At 47.5% G+C, this 19,655-nt stretch overlaps 2 protein-coding genes across 2 annotated transcripts in view; one reads left to right on the top strand and one right to left on the bottom strand.

Moving 5' to 3' along the window:
• LOC309546597 (uncharacterized protein) overlaps positions 1-16,892 on the top strand; it is a gene marked incomplete at both ends in the record, with an annotated part of 41,177 nt that extends 24,285 nt beyond the window's left edge. The window contains 3 exons of the mRNA XM_082246344.1: positions 8,044-8,271; positions 11,436-11,690; positions 16,711-16,892. Coding sequence (XP_082102470.1) covers positions 8,044-8,271; positions 11,436-11,690; positions 16,711-16,892 — 665 coding nt within the window. The remainder of the gene's footprint in view (positions 1-8,043; positions 8,272-11,435; positions 11,691-16,710) is intronic.
• The window catches only part of LOC309547911 (uncharacterized protein), a gene marked incomplete at both ends in the record, with an annotated part of 267,527 nt that overhangs the window by 130,752 nt on the left and 117,120 nt on the right, over positions 1-19,655 (bottom strand). The window lies entirely within an intron of this gene.

The raw sequence follows: 19,655 nt of genomic DNA, 5'->3' as shown, positions 1-19,655 counted from the left end.
TGAACACAATCTTTGTTGGGTGCAGTGAACAAAACCTTTGTGGGGTACAGTGAACACAATCTTTGTGGGGTGCAGTGAACAAAACCTTTGTGGGGTACAGTGAACACAATCTTTGTGGGGTGCAGTGAAGACAATCCTTTTGGAGTGCAGTGAACAAAATCTTTGTGGGGTACAGTGAACACAATCTTTGTGGGGTGCAGTGAACAAAATCTTTGTGGGGTACAGTGAACACAATCTTTGTGGGGTGCAGTGAAGACAATCCTTGTGGGGTGCAGTGAAGACAATCCTTGTGGGGTGCAGTGAACAAAATCTTTGGGGGGTACAGTGAACACAATCTTTGTGGGGTGCAGTGAACAAAACCTTTGTGGGGTACAGTGAACACAATCTTTGTGGGGTGCAGTGAACAAAACCTTTGTGGGGGTACAGTGAACACAATCTTTGTGGGGTGCAGTGAAGACAATCCTTGTGGGGTGCAGTGAAGACAATCCTTGTGGGGTGCAGTGAACAAAATCTTTGGGGTGTACAGTGAACACAATCTTTGTGGGGTGCAGAGAAGACAATCCTTGTGGGGTGCAGTGAACAAAATCTTTGGGGGGGGTACAGTGAACACAATCTTTGTGGGGCGCAGTGAACAAAACCTTTGTGGGGTGCAGTGAACACAATCTTTGTGGGGTGCAGTGAAGACAATCCTTGTGGGGTGCAGTGAAGACAATCCTTGTGGGGTGCAGTGAAGACAATCCTTGTGGGGTGCAGTGAACAAAATCTTTGGGGGGTACAGTGAACACAATCTTTGTGGGGTGCAGTGAACAAAACCTTTGTGGGGTACAGTGAACACAATCTTTGTGGGGTGCAGTGAACAAAACCTTTGTGGGGTACAGTGAACACAATCTTTGTGGGGTGCAGTGAAGACAATCTTTTGGAGTGCAGTGAACACAATCTTTGTGGGGTACAGTGAACACAATCTTTGTGGGGTGCAGTGAACAAAACCTTTGTGGGGTACAGTGAACACAATCTTTGTGGGGTGCAGTGAACACAATCTTTGTGGGGTGCAGTGAACAAAACCTTTGTGGGGTGCAGTGAACACAACCTTTGTGGGGTACAGTGAACACAATCTTTGTGGGGTGCAGTGAACAAAACCTTTGTGGGGTACAGTGAACACAATCTTTGTGGGGTACAGTGAACACAATCTTTGTGGGGTGCAGTGAACAAAACCTTTGTGGGGTACAGTGAACACAATCTTTGTGGGGTGCAGTGAACAAAATCTTTGTGGGGTACAGTGAACACAATCTTTGTGGGGTGCAGTGAAGACAATCCTTTTGGAGTGCAGTGAACAAAATCTTTGTGGGGTACAGTGAACACAATCTTTGTGGGGTGCAGTGAACAAAACCTTTGTGGGGTACAGTGAACACAATCTTTGTGGGGTGCAGTGAAGACAATCCTTTTGGAGTGCAGTGAACAAAATCTTTGTGGGGTACAGTGAACACAATCTTTGTGGGGTGCAGTGAACAAAATCTTTGTGGGGTACAGTGAACACAATCTTTGTGGGGTGCAGTGAAGACAATCCTTGTGGGGTGCAGTGAAGACAATCCTTGTGGGGTGCAGTGAACAAAATCTTTGGGGGGTACAGTGAACACAATCTTTGTGGGGTGCAGTGAACAAAACCTTTGTGGGGGTACAGTGAACACAATCTTTGTGGGGTGCAGTGAAGACAATCCTTGTGGGGTGCAGTGAACACAATCCTTGTGGGGTGCAGTGAACAAAATCTTTGGGGGGTACAGTGAACACAATCTCATACTTCTGAAGCTTTGAGGGTGCTGCCTGTTCTATACTCCTCCTCCTCCTCCTCATCCATCCTTTTAGGTGTACAAACAATAGTAATTGGGGCCTAGTGTGCTTCTGTACGTGTGAAAAACATACACTTTTTTTTGATCATATTTCCTATTCCGCTATTCAATAAAAACCTTTGGGGCTCAATTAAATTGCGGAATAGTCTGTGTCGGTACGTGTGAGATCCACCTTTCCAAGTTTTTGGGGTTCATCTCATACTTCTGAAGCTTTGAGGGTGCTGCCTGTTCCATACTCCTCTTCCTCATCCTCCCTTTAGGGTAGGAAAAAATTTAATCGGGCCTAGTCTGTGTTTGTATGTGTGAGATACACAGTTTTTTATCCTATTCCGCTATTCAATACACACCCTTTTGGTGTAAAAAACATTAAATTGCGGCATAGTTTGCATATTTGACTGTGAGATACACCCGTGCGATACTGTTGTTCTTTTGTTCCGCTATTCAATAAAGACCTTTCTAGGGCAAGATCTTAAATTTCAGAAATATGAGGAGAGCGTCAAATAGGGGCCGTGGCCTGGGTCGTGGTGGTGCTGCTGCTAGAGCTCCTGTTGCAAGGAGAGGACGTGGTCGATCTGTGCCAGCTACACGCACAAGTGAAACACCTTCCTCAAGTGTGAGTAGGCGACAGAACCTGCATCAGTATTTGGTAGGGCATCATACGCCTCTAGAAGTGATGAGGCCAGAACACAGAGAGGCGATAGTAGATTGGTTTGCTGCTGACAGTGCCTCCAGTTCCTTCACATTGTCTCCCACCCAGTCTACTGCAGAAAGGTCAGAGTTGGCACCTGCAGCCAATGTCCAACTGTCTTTCACCTCACCCCCTTGCAAATCAGGCAAGCAGTCTGAGCCCCAAGCCATAGAGCAGTCTCTTATTCTTTTTGAGGACTCTGTCAGAAGGGTTTCCCAGGGCCATCCACCTAGCCCTGCCCCAGAAGTGGAAGAGATTGAGTGCAGCGATGCCCAACCACTTATTTCTCAAGATGAGTACATGGAAGGACCATCACAGCACGTCTCCGATGATGACGAAACGCAGGTGCCAACTGCTGCGGCGTTCAGCATTGTGGAGACCGACAGGGAGGGCAGGGGTGAAGACTGGGTGGAAGATGATGTGGAGGACGATGAGGTCCTCGACCCCACATGGAATGAAGGTCATGCAGGTGACCTGAGTAGTTTGGAGGAAGAGGCGGTGGTCGCACAGAGCCACCAGCACAGCAGAAGAGGGAGCAGGGTGCAGAAGCGGAGCGGCCGTGCCCTAGACACTACGCCTGCTACTGCCCAACGCAGCAAGGGAACGAGCGCACCAAAGTCAGCTCAAAAGAGTTCTCTAGTGTGGAAGTTCTTTAGAAAATGTGCTGATGACAGGACACGAGTGGTTTGCACCCTGTGCAATCAGAGCCTGAAGCGAGGCATAAACCTTCTCAACCTGAGCACAACCTGCATGATCAGGCATCTTAGTGCAAAGCACGAGCTGCAGTGGAGTACACACCTTCAAAACCAAGAAACGTCTCTGGCTCATCCTGCTTCCTCTTCTGCTGCAGTCTCGGCCGCTCCAGCCACCTCTGTAGTCATACCAGCACCTGCCACCCCGCAAACAGACGATCTGTCAGCAACACCACCACCTGGGTCACCAACAACCATCTCCACAATGTCCCGTGGAAGCGTTCAGCTTTCCATCTCCCAAACACTTGAGAGGAAGAGGAAGTACCCCCCTACCCACCCGCGATCCCTGGCCCTGAATGCCAGCATTTCACAATTATTGGCCTTTGAAATGCTGTCATTCCGTCTGGTGGAGACGCCCAGTTTTAAAAAGCTTATGTCGGTGGCTGTCCCACAGTACGTCGTGCCCAGCCGCCACTACTTTTCCAGGCAAGCCATCCCTTCCCTGCACAACCAAGTGGGGGAAAAAATCAGGTGTGCACTGCGCAACGCCATCTGTGCCAAGGTCCACCTAACTACCGATACGTGGACCAGTAAGCACGGTCAGGGGCGTTATATCTCCCTAACGGCACACTGGGTAAATGCAGTGGCGGATGGGCCTGAGGCGGATAGCAATTTGGCACATGTCCTTCCACCACCGAGGATTGCAGGGCGCTTCAGTTTGCCTCCTGTTCCTAACTCATCCTACTCCGCTACCTCATCCTCTACCGCCTCCTCATCCGGACAGCGTAATACCTTCACCACCAACTTCAGCACGGCCAGGGCTAAACGACAGCAGGCAGTTTTACAACTTGCCTGTTTGGGGGACAAACCACACACCGCGCAGGAGTTGTGGAGGAGCATGGAACAGCAGACAAATGAGTGGTTGCTGCCAGCGAGCCTCAAGCCCGGCCTGGTGGTGTGCGATAACGGGCGAAATCTCATAGCAGCTCTGGGCCTAGCCGGTTTGACGCACATCCCTTGCCTGGCGCATGTGCTGAATTTGGTGGTGCAGAGGTTCCTTAAAAACTACCCCGATATGTCAGAGCTGCTGCAGAAAGTGCGGGCCGTCTGTGCGCACTTTCGGCGTTCTCACCCTGCTGCTGCTCGCCTGGCAGGGCTGCAGCGTAACTTCGGCCTTCCCGCTCACCGCCTCATATGTGACGTGCCCACAAGGTGGAACTCCACCTTGCACATGCTGCAAAGACTGTGCGAGCAGCAGCAGGCCATAGTGGAGGTTCAGCTGCAGCACGCACGCGTGAGTCGCTCTGCGGAACAGCACCACTTCACCACCAATAACTGGGCCTCCATGCGAGACCTGTGTGCCTTGTTGCGCTGTTTTGAGTACTCCACCAACATGGCCAGTGGCAATGACGCCGTTCTCAGCTTAACTATCCCACTTCTATGCCTCCTTGAAAAAACAATTCGGGCGATGATGGAAGAGGATGTGGCACAGGATGAGGAGGAGGAGGAGGAGGATGAAGAGGTAACATTTCAAAGGCTTTCAGGGCAGTCATTCGCAAGGGGCTCCGAGGGTGGGTTCCTGCACACACAAACGCCAGGGACACAATTGTCCAGCAGGGGCACAGTTCTGGAGGATGAGGAGGATGAGGAGGAGGAGGAGCTGGAGGAGGAGATGGAACCATGTTCACAGCAGGGTGGCACCCAGGCCAGCTCATGGCCATCACTGGTGCGTGGCTGGGGGGATACAGAGGACACGGACGATACACCTCCCACAGAGGACAGCCTTTCGTCGCCTCTGGGCAGCCTGGCACACATGAGCGATTACATGCTGCAGTGTCTCCACAACGACCGCCGAGTTGCCCACATTCTAACTTGTGCTGATTACTGGGTGGCCACGCTGCTGGATCCCCATTACAAGGACAACGTAACGTCCTTAATTCACTCACTGGAGCGCGATCGCAAGATGCGCGAGTACAAGCGCACGCTGGTAGACGCGATGCTGCTGGCATTCCCATCTGACAGCGGGGCCACAGTGGAAGCACAAGGCAGAGGAGGAGGAGGAGGAGGTCGCCAACTCAACCAGGGCACCGCCAGCACCTCAGAAGGCAGGGTTAGCATGGCCGAAATGTGGAAAAGTTTTGTCAGCACGCCACAACAAACAGCAGCACCAGCAGCTCAGATGGAACGTCTTAGCAGGAGGCAGCATTTTACCAACATGGTGGAGCAGTATGTGTGCACACGCCTACATGTAGTGAATGAGGGGTCTGCCCCCTTCAACTTCTGGGTCTCCAAATTGGGCACATGGCCTGAGCTTGCCCTTTACGCCTTGGAGGTGCTGGCGTGCCCTGCAGCCAGTGTATTATCTGAACGGGTATTTAGCACGGCTGGGGGTGTTATAACAGACAAGCGCAGCCGCCTGTCCAGAGACAATGTGGACAAGCTCACGTTCATTAAAATGAACCAGGCATGGATCCCACGGGACTTTTCCGTACCTTGTGCAGAATAGCAATGGATACCGACCTTACCCAGCCATTGTTCCATTTTTGCTCTTTCTCACTCTTTTGGGGTGTACCCTCATTTAAAATTTGTGAAAAGAAGCAGTGTTGGCTACCTCGTCCTCCTCCTCAGGGCCAGATTAACGTAGGGGCTATTGGAGCTGCAGCTCCATGCAGGCCCCTACCTTTTATATAGGCCCCGGGTTGGCCATATTCACTGTGACCGCTCTTCTGTCACTTGTAAACACAGAAGTCTGGCTTCTATGCTCGCTTCCCCAGGCAGCACCCTCAGAACCTCCCCACACAGCACGAAGGCCGGACAAGGAGGGACAGTTGCCGATGCATGGATGTGTTTATGGGCTTCAGAGACAGCATCCCATGTTGAATTAGGCATGCATGGCAGCACCCTTCCTCCTCTGGGTGCATGCCAAGGCACGGCCCTTAAGGCCCTTCAAAATCCTCAGCACCAAGACCATGATGCTCTTAATCCGGCCCTGGTCCTCCTCCACCGCCGCTTCCACCTACACCGCCCATAGGTGTGCGCAGCCTATTGCATTAGGGTGTGCACCCCAAAGTTGAAATACACATGCATGTGTTTGCCTACATGTACATGGCCCCGATACATTACTCTCCCTGCTGGCAAAGAGAAATAGAGCAGAGCAGGTGCGAGGGAGATCTTTCCCATCTCCTCACTGGCAAACAGAGCGATAATGCTATGTGCCCTAGGTGATTAGGGTGTGCCCAGGTACACCAGGCACACCCTGTGCGCATGCCTATGACACCGCCACATCCACCACCACCTCAACCTCCCTCCTACTCCATATGGGCCTCGTCCTTCAGAGATGAAGGACATTGATTTATTTTTCTGGTTTTTTTTTTTGTTGTTTTAAGTTATTTCCCTATCCACATTTGTTTGCAGAGCACTTGCCATGCTCTTAACTACGCTTTGCTGCCATTTGCAGCACTCTAGCCCTTTCCATTTGTGTTTTAGAGCCATTTTAGTGCCTTAAAGTTCGGGTCCCCATTGACTTCAATGGGGTTCGGTGTCCGGGAAAAGTTCGGTAAAAGTCCGGGACACGGACCCGGACTTTTTTTTAAAGTTCGGCCGAACCCGTCGAACACGGACATCTAGGTGTCCGCTCAACCCTAGTGTCCTCCCCTCTCTGTGTCTTTATATCCATACATTATATAGTAGAAGATCTGGGGGGGTGCCTTTGTACAATTTCTTCTGCTTACTGCTCCATTCACACCGATTCCCTGTGCTGTTGGGGCCCCCATATGTGCCCGGACATACTACAAGATGACTGGTGCCCCCCCCCCCCCCCCATCAGCGGCCCTGCCTAGCAGTGTCCTCCCCGCTCTGTGTCTTTATATCCATACATTACATAGTAGAAGATCTGGGAGAGATGTATGTACAATGTCCTCTGCTTACTGCCCCACCCCCACCATTCCCTGTGGGTTCACATCTGCAGTGTTGGAGTTCAGTCTACTGGAATGAAGTTGATTCATTATCATTGGAGGGTGGAGTTTCTGCCAAAAAATATTTGCAGGACAGGCAGACAGGGATGGGATGAGGGGTTGGGCAGGAGGAGCAGGTGCCCCTGGGCGCCATGAAGCCCCTGTTTGCTCCCCTGGTCCCCCCCCCCCACTGTGCTGCTCCCTCCGCTCTCCTGCCAGCTGCTGCAGGGGATGTGTCACAATAGAGAACCAGGAAGGGGTCAGTAAATATGTAATTTACCAGCTCCTTCCTTTTCTGAATGGACAGAGTCATAGTCACTGACATTGTAAAAATAAATAAATAAATAAAATGATAAAAAATAATACAATTAAAATACCAAAAAATAAAAACTACTGACACCAGTGGGTGAACTTCCAGGGTGGCAAAGGTCACACGTGTGACTGGGCCCTGGCATTTCACCACCCTGGGGAGGTCTCAAGATGGCAGGAAGGGGGCCCACTGCAGAACTTGTCAAAGGGCCCCCCAATGGGAATAAAGGGCCCCAGGATCAGTGGGAAGAGCCCCAGGCTTAAAGGGAAGGGCCCCGGCCAGGCCCTTCATGGTTTCTTGCACCGGGGCTCTGAAGGTTCTAGATACGCCTCTGCTATGGACACTTATTATGATTATGGACACTGTATTATATATTTGATTATCACTTGTTATTTACAGCGCTGCATTATTATTTTTTACATTATTCATATTAGTGTTGGTAGATTTGCACTATTTGCATGCTGCTGACCTTATGTTTATCAAGAGCGCTGACTTCACACGATTTTCTTAGTTTCATTACACTGACCAATCATATCCTGGAATTTTTCTCCTCCAGTCCCCCTCTCTGACATCGCTGTGAACTCCTCCTGTCTCCAGAATGGCAGCGCAGTGGCCTTCTGTTCGGTGAATGGTTCAGATCCGCGTTATTTCTGGAGTTTGGATGGAAGATCCGTCTCCTCAGACAGCCGGGTAACTCTTCCTCCTCCGGTCTCCGGAACCCTTCGCTGTGATGTCACCAATCAGATCAATAATCTAAGTATTTCCATCAACATCTCCTGTCCAGGTGAGTGAGAGAAATGTCTCCAGGCTGAATTTACTACTAAAGTTTTTACTAAGAGATAAAATATTCCAGACACAAAAAATGATCTGCTTCCATCAGAGCCTTTCACCTTCCCCTATGGATCACATCACAGAAGGGTTTTTATTTTTTATTCATCCATATAAAAAGCATAACAGTGTATCAATAGGTACAGAAGACTCAAATGGACTGCCAGTATCCAAAAACAGAACAATTATAAAAAAAAAAAAAAAAAAAAGGTGCTTGTCCCGGGGAAAACTCAGGGATACATTCAATTCAATACAGGACAATAGAAGGACTATATGTCGAAATATGTGATGGCGAACCTTGGAACCCCAGATGTTTTGGAACTACATTTCCCATGATGCTCATGCACTCTGTAGTGTAGTTGAGCATCAGGGGAAATGTAGTTCCAAAACATCTGGGGTGCCAAGGTTCGCCATCACTCAGGGGAGGACTGGGCCAGGGGGCAGAGGGGCAATTTTCCCCCGGGCCGATCTGATGCCCCGTAAAAAGGCTGCACTGTTTCTGCCACAGACATGCCTAAAGGATTCCTGGTGAAGAGAAGTAAAAAGTCCCCACTGCTGACCTACTGAGTGCGGGATGAGGACAAGGACAGAGCGCAGGCCTCCCCCCAACATGGATGGTGTAAACTGTGTCTGAGCTGAGGCCGGTTCTATGCCCAACTGGAGACTCTCCTCCCCTGGTCAGTCCCAGTCAGGAACCTGGATTCGGCCACTGAGTAGAGAGTACCTGGAGTGGAGCTTCAGCCTGGAATGGGAGTCAGGGGGAGGCCAGGAAGAGGGAGAGTGGGAAGAGGCACCATGGGCCTCTGGTTTGTACTTGCCCCCTGGGACGAAAGTTGCCAGTCAGCCCCTGCCATCACTGGTATAGAGTGACAATAAAGACCAGACTAGGGCCTGGTCCCAGGGGCCTATCAGAGTCCAAAGAGCTAGAGCTAGAGACTAGAGACCTGTAGTCCTAGAGACCTGGAGACTAGTAGAGCTAGAGAAAGAAACCAAGAGGCTGCGAGTAGAAAAGGGTAAAAGGGAAGCAAGAAGGTGTGAGAGAATAAAAAAAAGAAAGGCAAAACCAGAGTGAAAACAAAACAAAAAAACCAACCCTTTTTGGGGAAGAGGATAAAAAAGCAAACTGCATGAAAGCCTTCCAAACCATCCCTAGTTTAGCAGTATGATCAACAGTGTTAAAGTGTCCCACATGTTCAACTACACTGCCTGGCGAAAAAAAAAAGGCGCCACATGGAAATAACTAAGCATCCTATTGGATAGTTACTGCATGTGCCCAAAGAATGAGGTGTAGCACTGCCCCCTTGGGAGCTGTTGAGTGTGGATTCCCCTGGGTTACCCAAAGCAACATCCTGTTAAACTTATAACTTTAAATCCTTGGCTCAGTCAATGAACATTCCAGGGGATTTGTTTTTTTGTATTTTATTTGGAACTGGGATGGGAGAAGGGATGAGAGGGATACTCCAACTTAAGAACTATGCACAAATCTTGAGGACATTTAGCTGTAGTGTGTGCGACAAGGCCGCTGCTTCACCTTGCCCCTGCAGTGAAGATATAAAAGTGAACTATGCTTTAGGTTACTCTTCAGGGTCTAACTTGGCACCCCCTTTCTTACCTGCTGTGTGTGTTAGCTCCTGTCCACTGTCTCTCATCAAGGTGGTTTTCTTCCTGGGCAGACCCCTGGCAAGCTCCCTGGTACTCACAGACACTGTTTTTCCTCAGGTTGCTCTGCAACTTGCTCCCAGTCAGTATCCTCTGGACCTCTTAGCTCAGCACCACACTTCTGGTCCACTAGGCCGACTGCCTGTGACCACTTTCCACACTGACAGGAGGAGAGACAGCCGTCACCCTCCTCCTGGGACCTGGGACCCTGTCACATGCCGCTCCCAGGTTGAGTGTAGAGAAAAACTTGGCTTGGCCCAGTGCCATGAGCGACTCCCCCAACCTGGGCAGCAGGTAGGCATCCCAGTTGGTACAGAAATTTAGTTTGCAATAATCCACACAGAATCAGAGACTCCCATCATTTTTTACAAGGACAATGGGGGCGGCCCATGGACTACAGTTCTTGTGCATTACCCCACTCTTGTTGTGGATCAAGTCCTTGACCTACTGGGACTGGGCTAGGGGAATATGACAGGGCTGGTAGCAGTAGTTGATGAAGTAGTCACTTTTGAGGTAGAGAATAGTCCTGGAAAACAATGGCCAGCTATTTCAGTTGGAATTTATATTGCGGTTCATTCAAAGAGGTCAAGGCTGCTTAAACTGGGGCACAGGCGGCTTCTACCCATAGATGGGCCTCAGAGATGTAGTGGCTGGGCACCATGTAGAGGTCTGCGATGGAGGTATGGTTAGGGAGAAGGATCAGAGAGATCCCCAGATGGACAAGCTGAACCAACACCTTTCCTTTGTAGGCCTTGGATAAGGTGTGGGCGGCCAGCCAGCCTTCTGGTATCGCTAGGTCTTTTCGGGGCTCCACCATTACCATTGCCACCTGCAGGTTCTTATTAACCCTCATGGGCAGAGACCAGACTACCTCTTGGAGGGGTCCTGGGAGTAACCTTTGTTTTGGGGGAGTATGGAAAACTCCCACTTTTTCAGGCTGCTTTCTCACTGCCCTCTGGTAGGCCTCATAGGCTTGGATGACGTTGCTACATATCTAAGATGCCAGAGCTGACAATTGGCCAGATTAGCAAGGCTCAGGTTCAGCTCAGGCAGCCTTATGAAGTCCACTGGATAAGATGGAGGAGGATAGATATATAAGGAGGAGGATTGCTGGCCTTCCATTACGAAGAACAACAACAATATTATTACCAACAAACGTATAAAAGGCATCAAATACCTGCAGATATCACAGTGAGCAATCCCCCAGCATGTGGTCATGACATCCAATGCCTAGTCTGAAAGGAAGGAGTAGATTTTCATTGGCTGGTGATCACTCAACCAAAACCAAGGCATCCTGATTACATGACTGGCCCTGTAGGATCTTGCAGTAAAAGGTTCTGCAGTAAAGATATTTCAGTAACTTTTTATGACTTTAATAAATTGGGGTGGACAGGGTATTAGGGGGATCATATTTCATTATAGTATCATGTGACAGATCTCCCCCATCTCTGTGTCTCTCAGTTCCGGTATCGGATCCGGTCCTGGATGTGAGATGTCTCCAGAATGGCAGCGCTGAGATATCCTGCAGGGTGCAGAATGGGACTGACCCCTCCATCTACCTGACTGTGTGTAGAGAATTGGAGGTATATAATGTCCCAAGCTCAGTGCGGACAGTCCATGTCACCATGCCTCCACCCGATTCCTGGAATATCAGATGTTTAGCAAAGAACGACATCAGTGAGAGATCCACCAATCAGACTCATAACACTTGTTCAGGTGAGTGAGGTATGTCCTGTTCCTGCTGGGTCCTCTCTATTAACTCTGTATATACAAGAGCAATGTTCATCCTTCTTATTATAATGGGCACTCCATTGTAAAGCAGACATCAGTTAGATCCCCTGGGCTAGTCAGGAATCACTGGGATCCTGTACACTCAGCCCATATGTATATATCAGCTGTCATCCACCAGAGCTGTCAGTACACTTTATATATATATATATTTTTTCTTAATGAGTAGGGTACTATGTACTCATTCACAACGAGGGAAGGTGGTATTTGGGTGTCCCCTTTATTAACCCTGTAAGATCTGTTCATTAATGGCTGTGGAGATGCAAGCTTGGGGTTATATGGTCTGGGGGGGGGGGGGTCAATGGCTGTCTATGTGGGTGGAAACCTGCTTGGTGTCTTTTGTAAAAACTCTCACTGTTTGTAAATGTTACCCCAACAAGGTTGGCTTGGGTTTGTCTTCACAGTTTTGGAGTGTTCAGACCTTGATTTCATCAAACCTTTATGTAGAGCTCATATACAGTGTTTGTTGAGGTGATGTGATGGCTGGTCACTCTCTCACATGGGCGTACATTTATGAAACTGAGAATTTTTCTCAGTTCACTTCTCTGAAGTTCTCAGAGGAAAATTATCTTCTCTGGCACCCTATTAATGAAGCGGAGAACTTCAGTTCTCACAGGGAGAACAGAGTAGAAGTTTTTTATAGTACGAGAGACACTCTGGTGACTGCCTAATAATCACTGCTGGGTACACTTTCTCAGAGAAGACCCCAATCTAATGTTAATAAAATAATTATTCCCCCTACACAATATACAGTATCTCACAAAAGTGAGTACACCCCTCACATTTTTGAAAATATTTTATTATATCTTTTATGACACGACCACTGCCTTGCTCAAGAAGCTGAGGGTAAAGGTGATGGACTGGCCAAGCATGTCTCGAGATCTAAACCCTATTGAGCATCGGTGGGGCATCCTCAAATGGAAGCGCAAGGTCTCTAACATCCACCAGCTCTGTGATTTCGTCATGGAGGAGTGAAAGAGGACTCCAGGGGCAACCTATGAAGCTCTGGTGAACTCCATGCCCAAGAGGGTTAAGGCAGTGCTGGAAAATAATGGTGGCCACAAAAAATATTGACACTTTGGGCCCAAATTGGAGTTTTTGATATAGGGGTGTACTCGCTTTTGTTGCCAGTGGTTTAGACATTAATGGCTGTGTGTTGAGTTATTTTGAGGGGACAGCAAATTTACACTGTTATACAAGCTGTACACTCACTACTTAACATTGTAGCAAAGTGTCATTTCTTCAGTGTTGTCACATGAAAAGATAGAATAAAATATTTACAGAAATGTGAGGGGTGTACTCACTTTTGTGAGATACTGTGTATATATATACAGAGCCTTTCAAAAGTATTTGGCCCCCTTGAACTTTGCAAACTTTTGCCACATTTCAGGCTTCAAACATAAAGATATAAAACTGTAATTTTTTGTGAAGAATCAACAACAAGTGGGACACAATCATGAAGTGGAATGAAATTTATTGGATATTTCAAACTTTGTTAACAAATAAAAAAACTGGAAAAATTGGGCGTGCAAAATTATTCAGCCCCTTTACTTTCAGTGCAGCAAACTCTCTCCAGAAGTTCAGTGAGGATCTCTGATTGATCCAATGTTGACCTAAATGACTAATGATGATAAATAGAATCCACCTGTGTGTAATCAAGTCTCCGTATAAATGCACCTGCACTGTGATAGTCTCAGAGGTCCGTTTAAAGCGCAGAGAGCATCATGAAGAACAAGGAACACACCAGGCAGGTCCGAGATACTGTTGTGGAGAAGTTTAAAGCCGGATTTGGATACAAAAAGATTTCCCAAGCTTTAATCATCCCAAGGAGCACTGTGCAAGCGATAATATTGAAATGGAAGGAGTATCAGACCACTGCAAATCTACGAAGACCTGGCCGTCCCTCTAAACTTTCAGCTCCTACAAGGAGAAGACTGATCAGAGATGCAGCCAAGAGGCCCATGATCACTCTGGATGAACTGCAGAGATCTACAGCTGAGGTGGGAGACTCTGTCCATAGGACAACAATCAGTCGTATACTGCACAAATCTGCCCTTTATGGAAGAGTGGCAAGAAGAAAGCCATTTCTTAAAGATATCCATAAAAAGTGTCGTTTAAAGTTTGCCAAAAGCCACTTGGGAGACACACCAAACATGTGGAAGAAGGGACTCTGGTCAGATGAAACCAAAATCGAACTTTTTGGCAACAATGCAAAACTTTATGTTTGGCGTAAAAGCAACACAGCTCATCACCCTGAACACACCATCCCCACTGTCAAACATGGTGGTGGCAGCATCATGGTTTGGGCCTGCTTTTCTTCAGCAGGGACAGGGAAGATGCTTAAAATTGATAGGAAGATGGATGGAGCCAAATACAGGACCATTCTGGAAGAAAACCTGATGGAGTCTGCAAAAGACCTGAGACTGGGACGGAGATTTGTCTTCCAACAAAACAATGATCCAAAACATAAATCAACATCTACAATGGAATGGTTCACAAATAAACATATCCAGGTGTTAGAATGGCCAAGTCAAAGTCCAGACCTGAATCCAATCGAGAATCTGTGGAAAGAACTGAAAACTGCTGTTCACAAACGCTCTCCAACCAACCACACTGAGCTCGAGCTGTTTTGCAAGGAGGAATGGGCAAAAATTTCAGTCTCTCGATGTGCAAAACTGATAGAGACATACCCCAAGAGACTTACAGCTGTAATCGCAGCAAAAGGTGGCGCTACAAAGTATTAACTTAAGGGGGCTGAATAATTTTGCACGCCCAATTTTTCAGTTTTTTATTTGTTAAAAAAGTTTGAAATATCCAATAAATTTCATTCCACTTCATGATTGTGTCCCACTTGTTGTTGATTCTTCACAAAAAATGACAGTTTTATATCTTTATGTTTGAAGCCTGAAATGTGGCAAAAGGTCGCAAAGTTCAAGGGGGCTGAATACTTTCGCAAGGCACTGTGTATATATATATATATATATATATATATATATATATATATATATATATATGGCAGGGAAAAATGTTTACTGTCTTTGGGGGTCTGATCGAGGAAGATGGAAGTCAATAATCTTCCTTCTTCCCCCTCAGTTCTTCCCGGATTTCATCTTCTCTCCCCGATTCACCACCTCTGGGCTGGGGACTTTAGGAGTGTGAATTCTGGCACAGATCGCCAGTAAAGTGCTGATATCGCAGCTTCATAAACTGGCCGTTTCTGTGTCAGTCAATGACAGATTCTCCATTTGCGGAGATGATCAGCGGAGAACATGTTTTTCCCTGCTCATCTTTGTTTCATAAACCAAAAATCATCCGAGATGAACTGCAATCATCAGGATCACTGCTCATCTTAGTTTCATTAACAAACACCATGGTCATATCCTCACCCGGCCCACTGTCCTTGTGTGATGATAATCTGACGTTTTATTCTCCATGCTTACTGGACAAGTTATTAAAGTCCCAGCTATGTCCTTATCAAGACAACTAGAATCTCTGCCCTGGTACCAGTGTGACTGTCCAGTTATACTGACACTGCTGCACTGAAGATCTGACTGCGTTTGATATATAATACCATAAAACCTTGGATTGTGACCATAATTTGTTCCAGAAACATGCTTGTAATCCAAAGCACTCGTATATCAAAGCAAATTTTCCCATAAGAGATAATGGAAACTCAGATGATTCGTTCCACAACCATTTATTCATAAGTCCTTCAGTTTATAGTCCATATAAAAAGATTCTAGCAATGTCGTTGTGTCATCATAAAATGTCCATCCACAAATGGCGCCTCCACAATGGGATTAGAAGCAAAATCCAGCAGGGGCTACAGAGTATAAAAGAGAAGAGAGCAGTGGCGGCCCGTCCATTAGGGGCGCAGGGGCGCTGCCCCCCCTATCCATGCATCCGGCCCCCTAATCAACATGCAGGGTGCCGGATGCATGGATTCCAATGGGGGATTTTTATTTTTTTTTAACCACGTGATTAAAGCCAGAGGCTCTAATAGGCTTCAAAAAAGGGTGGGCTCAGGGCACAGAGCACTGCACCCTTAGCCTACCCAGCTGTGTGACAATAGAAAATGAATATTCACTATTGCCACACTGATTCTACTCCCGGCAAATCAGGAAGCGGGTCCTGAGACCTGTTTCCCGATTGGCTGAAAGGAGAAGGCATCCTATTGGCCAAGAAGGAGGGAGAAGACAGCCGCCGAGACGGAACATGGAGACTGAGGGGGAAGCTGCCTCTCAGTCCCACGGAGCAAGGTAAGTAAACTGGCGGGGGGGGGGGGGGAGTCCATCTGCCATCTGCCGCCCCCCCGACTGATGGAGCACCAGCCGCCACTGGAGGAGAGGCGCCTCTAAGTGTAGCAATATGGCTACATTTAATGAAGGTTCAAAGTTTAGCAACTCACATGGTTGATGATTAAAACAGGCACATCTAAGTATTCAGGCATCTGGGGTAAAGCTGTCCACATAGACCGTCCTCAGCACCACCGGCTCTCACCGCCATCAGTCTGAAATCAAGATCAGGAAGACTACCCTGCAGTAGAGCGATCTGAAAGTGAGGCTTGAAGCGCTCGTGGAGCGCAGGGTGGAAGGGATGACGTTGATGGAGGTGACGAGGATGGTCTATGTGGACAGCTTTACCCCAGATGCCAGCATACTTAGCTGTGCCTGTTTTATCATCAACCATGTGAGTTGCTAAATGTTGTACCATCATTAAATGTAACCATATTGCTACACTTAGAGGTGCCTCTCTTTTCTTTTATACCTACTTGTGACATGACACTATTTGTATATCAAGACAAGGCTTGTTGATCAAGTCAAAATTTATAAAAACATTTACTTGTCTTGCAAAAACTCTCAGACCAAGTTACTCTCAATCCAAGGTTTTACGGTATTGCTATTCTGAAAAACTCTCTCATTGTATTCCATATTTTCTCTCTATTTAGAAGCAAGTTGGTCTAGGATGTGGTCAGGTTGGGGTCACCTCCTGTCCCATGGTGTGATGTGTGTCCTCAACACTGCGCTCCTCATCTACATAGTCAGTCACCTGAGGAAGATGAAGAGTGAGAGGAGGATGAGAATGGATCAGATGGAAATGGAACCAACTTACTATAATGATTGCAACTGAAACATCTACTGTGCTGGATTTGTAGATTTGCAAGGCTTTGCCCTCATCTTGTGAGAGACATTTAGCTGTCCACCTAGGATACAATTCTTAAAAAAGAAATGCTTAGTGTTAGTCCACCCTAAAACTAAAATCCTGGCATCTATAGACCTTCAAGATCTAACACTAACAAATCTAGCCCTGTAAAGAAGAAATCAGTATACTTACCTTTTTTGAAGCCAATTCGATCCAGTCTCCAGCGGCCGAAGCTCTGCAGAGGACACAGCTGGCAACGGCTGTGAAATGAATTGGAAGTGACGTCACCCATAGACTTACTATGAGACTCCTGTTGTCAGCTGCGTGTCCTCCGCACTCCACATCCAAGCTGTGGCTGACAGCTCAGCATTGGATCGGGACGGATCGGCTTCAGAAATGCTATGTATACTGATTTTTTTTTTTTTTACAGGGCTAGAAAGGTTAGTGTTGGATCGGGGACGTATTTAGATGCAGGAATTTTTGTGATAGGGTGGACTTCTATTTCAACTGTGTAGCACTGCCCCCTAGAGGACTGCTGAGAATTGCACTTTCTGGATTCCCCTGGGTTACCCTTAGCAACTGATAGCAGACAAATAGCATTAAAAGTCCTTGGCTCAGTCAATGATCAATCCATGGGATATGAGAAGGGATGAGTGGGATACTCCCAACTATGAACTATGCACAATCTTGAGGACAACTAGCTGTAGTGTGCGACAAGGCCTTTGCTTCACCTTGCCACAGAAGTGAAGATAGATAATGTGATCCTGTTTGAGTTATTCTTCAGGGTTCTAACTTGGCACCCCCTTTCTCACTTGCTGTGTGCACTGACACCTGTCCACTGACTCTCCACTGGAGCGGTCCCCTTTCCTGGGCAGACCCCTGGCAAGCTTCCCAGTACTCACGGACACTGTTTTTCCCAAGGTTGCTCTGCCTCCAACTCTACTTGTCAGCTTCCTGGACCTCCTTGCTCAGCACTACCCTCTTGGCTCACTAGGCCAACCGCCCGTGACCACCTTCCACAACAGACAGGAGGAGAGACAGCCATCACCCTCCTCCTGGGACCTGGCTTCCCGCCCAAAGACACCCTATCGCATGTGCCCTTGGCTTTTATAACATATCCCAGGATGCACCACTGTTTGTGCCAACCCACTGGGATATTTACAAAGCCTGTGTGTCACTGGCTGGGTTTCCTCCACTGTCCAACAGGCTTCCCTATTGGATACAGCGGGGACACTCCCTCAGACCAGATGAATCACACATGGACACATGCAACAGGCAGAGCTACTGATCAGACTCCCCTGATAAGCAGATGGAGCAGACTATGATTTACCTGATGCTCCCCTGTTAAGCAGGCAGAGCAAACTATTCTCCTTCCTAGCAACCTATCTAGGAGGGTTCTACAACTGTTTAGCTCCTGGACTGAACATCTACTTCCTATTAGTCATTTCATGTATAATGTATTCTGTGTCCTCCCAGTCTGGGATGGGCTCTCATTACCTATGCTGATTTACTTGACTTACAGTATAAACCTCTGCATTCATCGTGAAGATCAGAACAATTTCCTCTTTTTATTGTTTTATCACATGTGTTAAATAAAGCTTTGATCATCAAAAAAAGGAGTCATTTGTTCATGGAGATGGGTGTGGTCCTCATTGTCAGTACATTAAATGGTGCCCCGTGTGAGGATAGACTGACTACTTGGATGATCAGGGATGCAGATGTGGAGAAGGAGGTCAAACCAGACTACAGGTGCCAATGGTGAGAATTAGTTGCCTATTTTGTTTCCTTTCACCTCTGTCCTCCTTTATCTGGTCTGACCCCCTGAGTCAGTAAGTTTATTCTGAACTAGTGATGGGCTGACCTGTCCTGTGTTTGGTTCAAGCAGTGTTCATAGAACTTCAAAGAATTTTGGATGCCAAATATGAACACCATTGAAATCAATTGGATCTGAATATGTCAAATAAAAAAAATGCCCATTTTTGGGCTAGTAGGCGAACGGTTGTCAAAAAATAACCTGGGATGGGCACTGCCCTGGGGAACATGTACCAATGCAAATTTAAATTTGTTGGGTAGCAGTCATTTTTGGTGGCCAGCAGCAGGAAGAGACAATACAAATTATCAACAATCTAGAGGAAGAGAAAGACTACCATCATACCCTGAGAACTACAGAAGTAACCAATATAACTATCCTCACCAGGGCTTTTTTTTCTCGGAGAATAGGTGCAGGTACTCCCCTCTTCTGAGTCACCCCTTGTCTCCACACCCTACCCACCTCCAAGTGCTTTCCTTTGGTTCCACCCTCTACCCACTTCCCAATAATCCCCCCCCCCCTTTTAGAGAATACAGAACCAAGTATCATGTTGTGGTTCTAGGTAATTTGTATAGAATGCTTTAATGATAACTAGAAAAGCAGTACATAAGATCCACTGGAATCAGCAACAATAGACCCCTCCAACAATAGATTCCCCCAGCTACATTAAATCCTCCCCTGCAACAATCGCCCTTCCCCCAATAAATCCTCCCCTGCAACAATAGCCCCCCCAACAACAATAGCCCCCCAGCAACAATAGTTCCCCCAAGCAACAATAAATCCTCCACTGCAACAATAGCCCCCCCCCCCCCCCACAACAAAATGCCCTCCAGCAAAAATAGATTCCCCGGCAGCCATTCACCCATTCAGCTCACCCCACTGACTCCAGCACCCCTTTGCCATTGCATACATTCAGACTGGAGGTGCCGGAACTGCGTTCC

Source organism: Pelophylax lessonae (assembly GCF_965119305.1).
Source record: "Pelophylax lessonae genome assembly, chromosome: 2".
Classification (NCBI taxonomy): domain Eukaryota; kingdom Metazoa; phylum Chordata; class Amphibia; order Anura; family Ranidae; genus Pelophylax; species Pelophylax lessonae.
The sequence above is the reverse complement of the archived record's forward strand: the minus strand, read 5'-3'. Positions and strand labels throughout refer to the sequence as shown.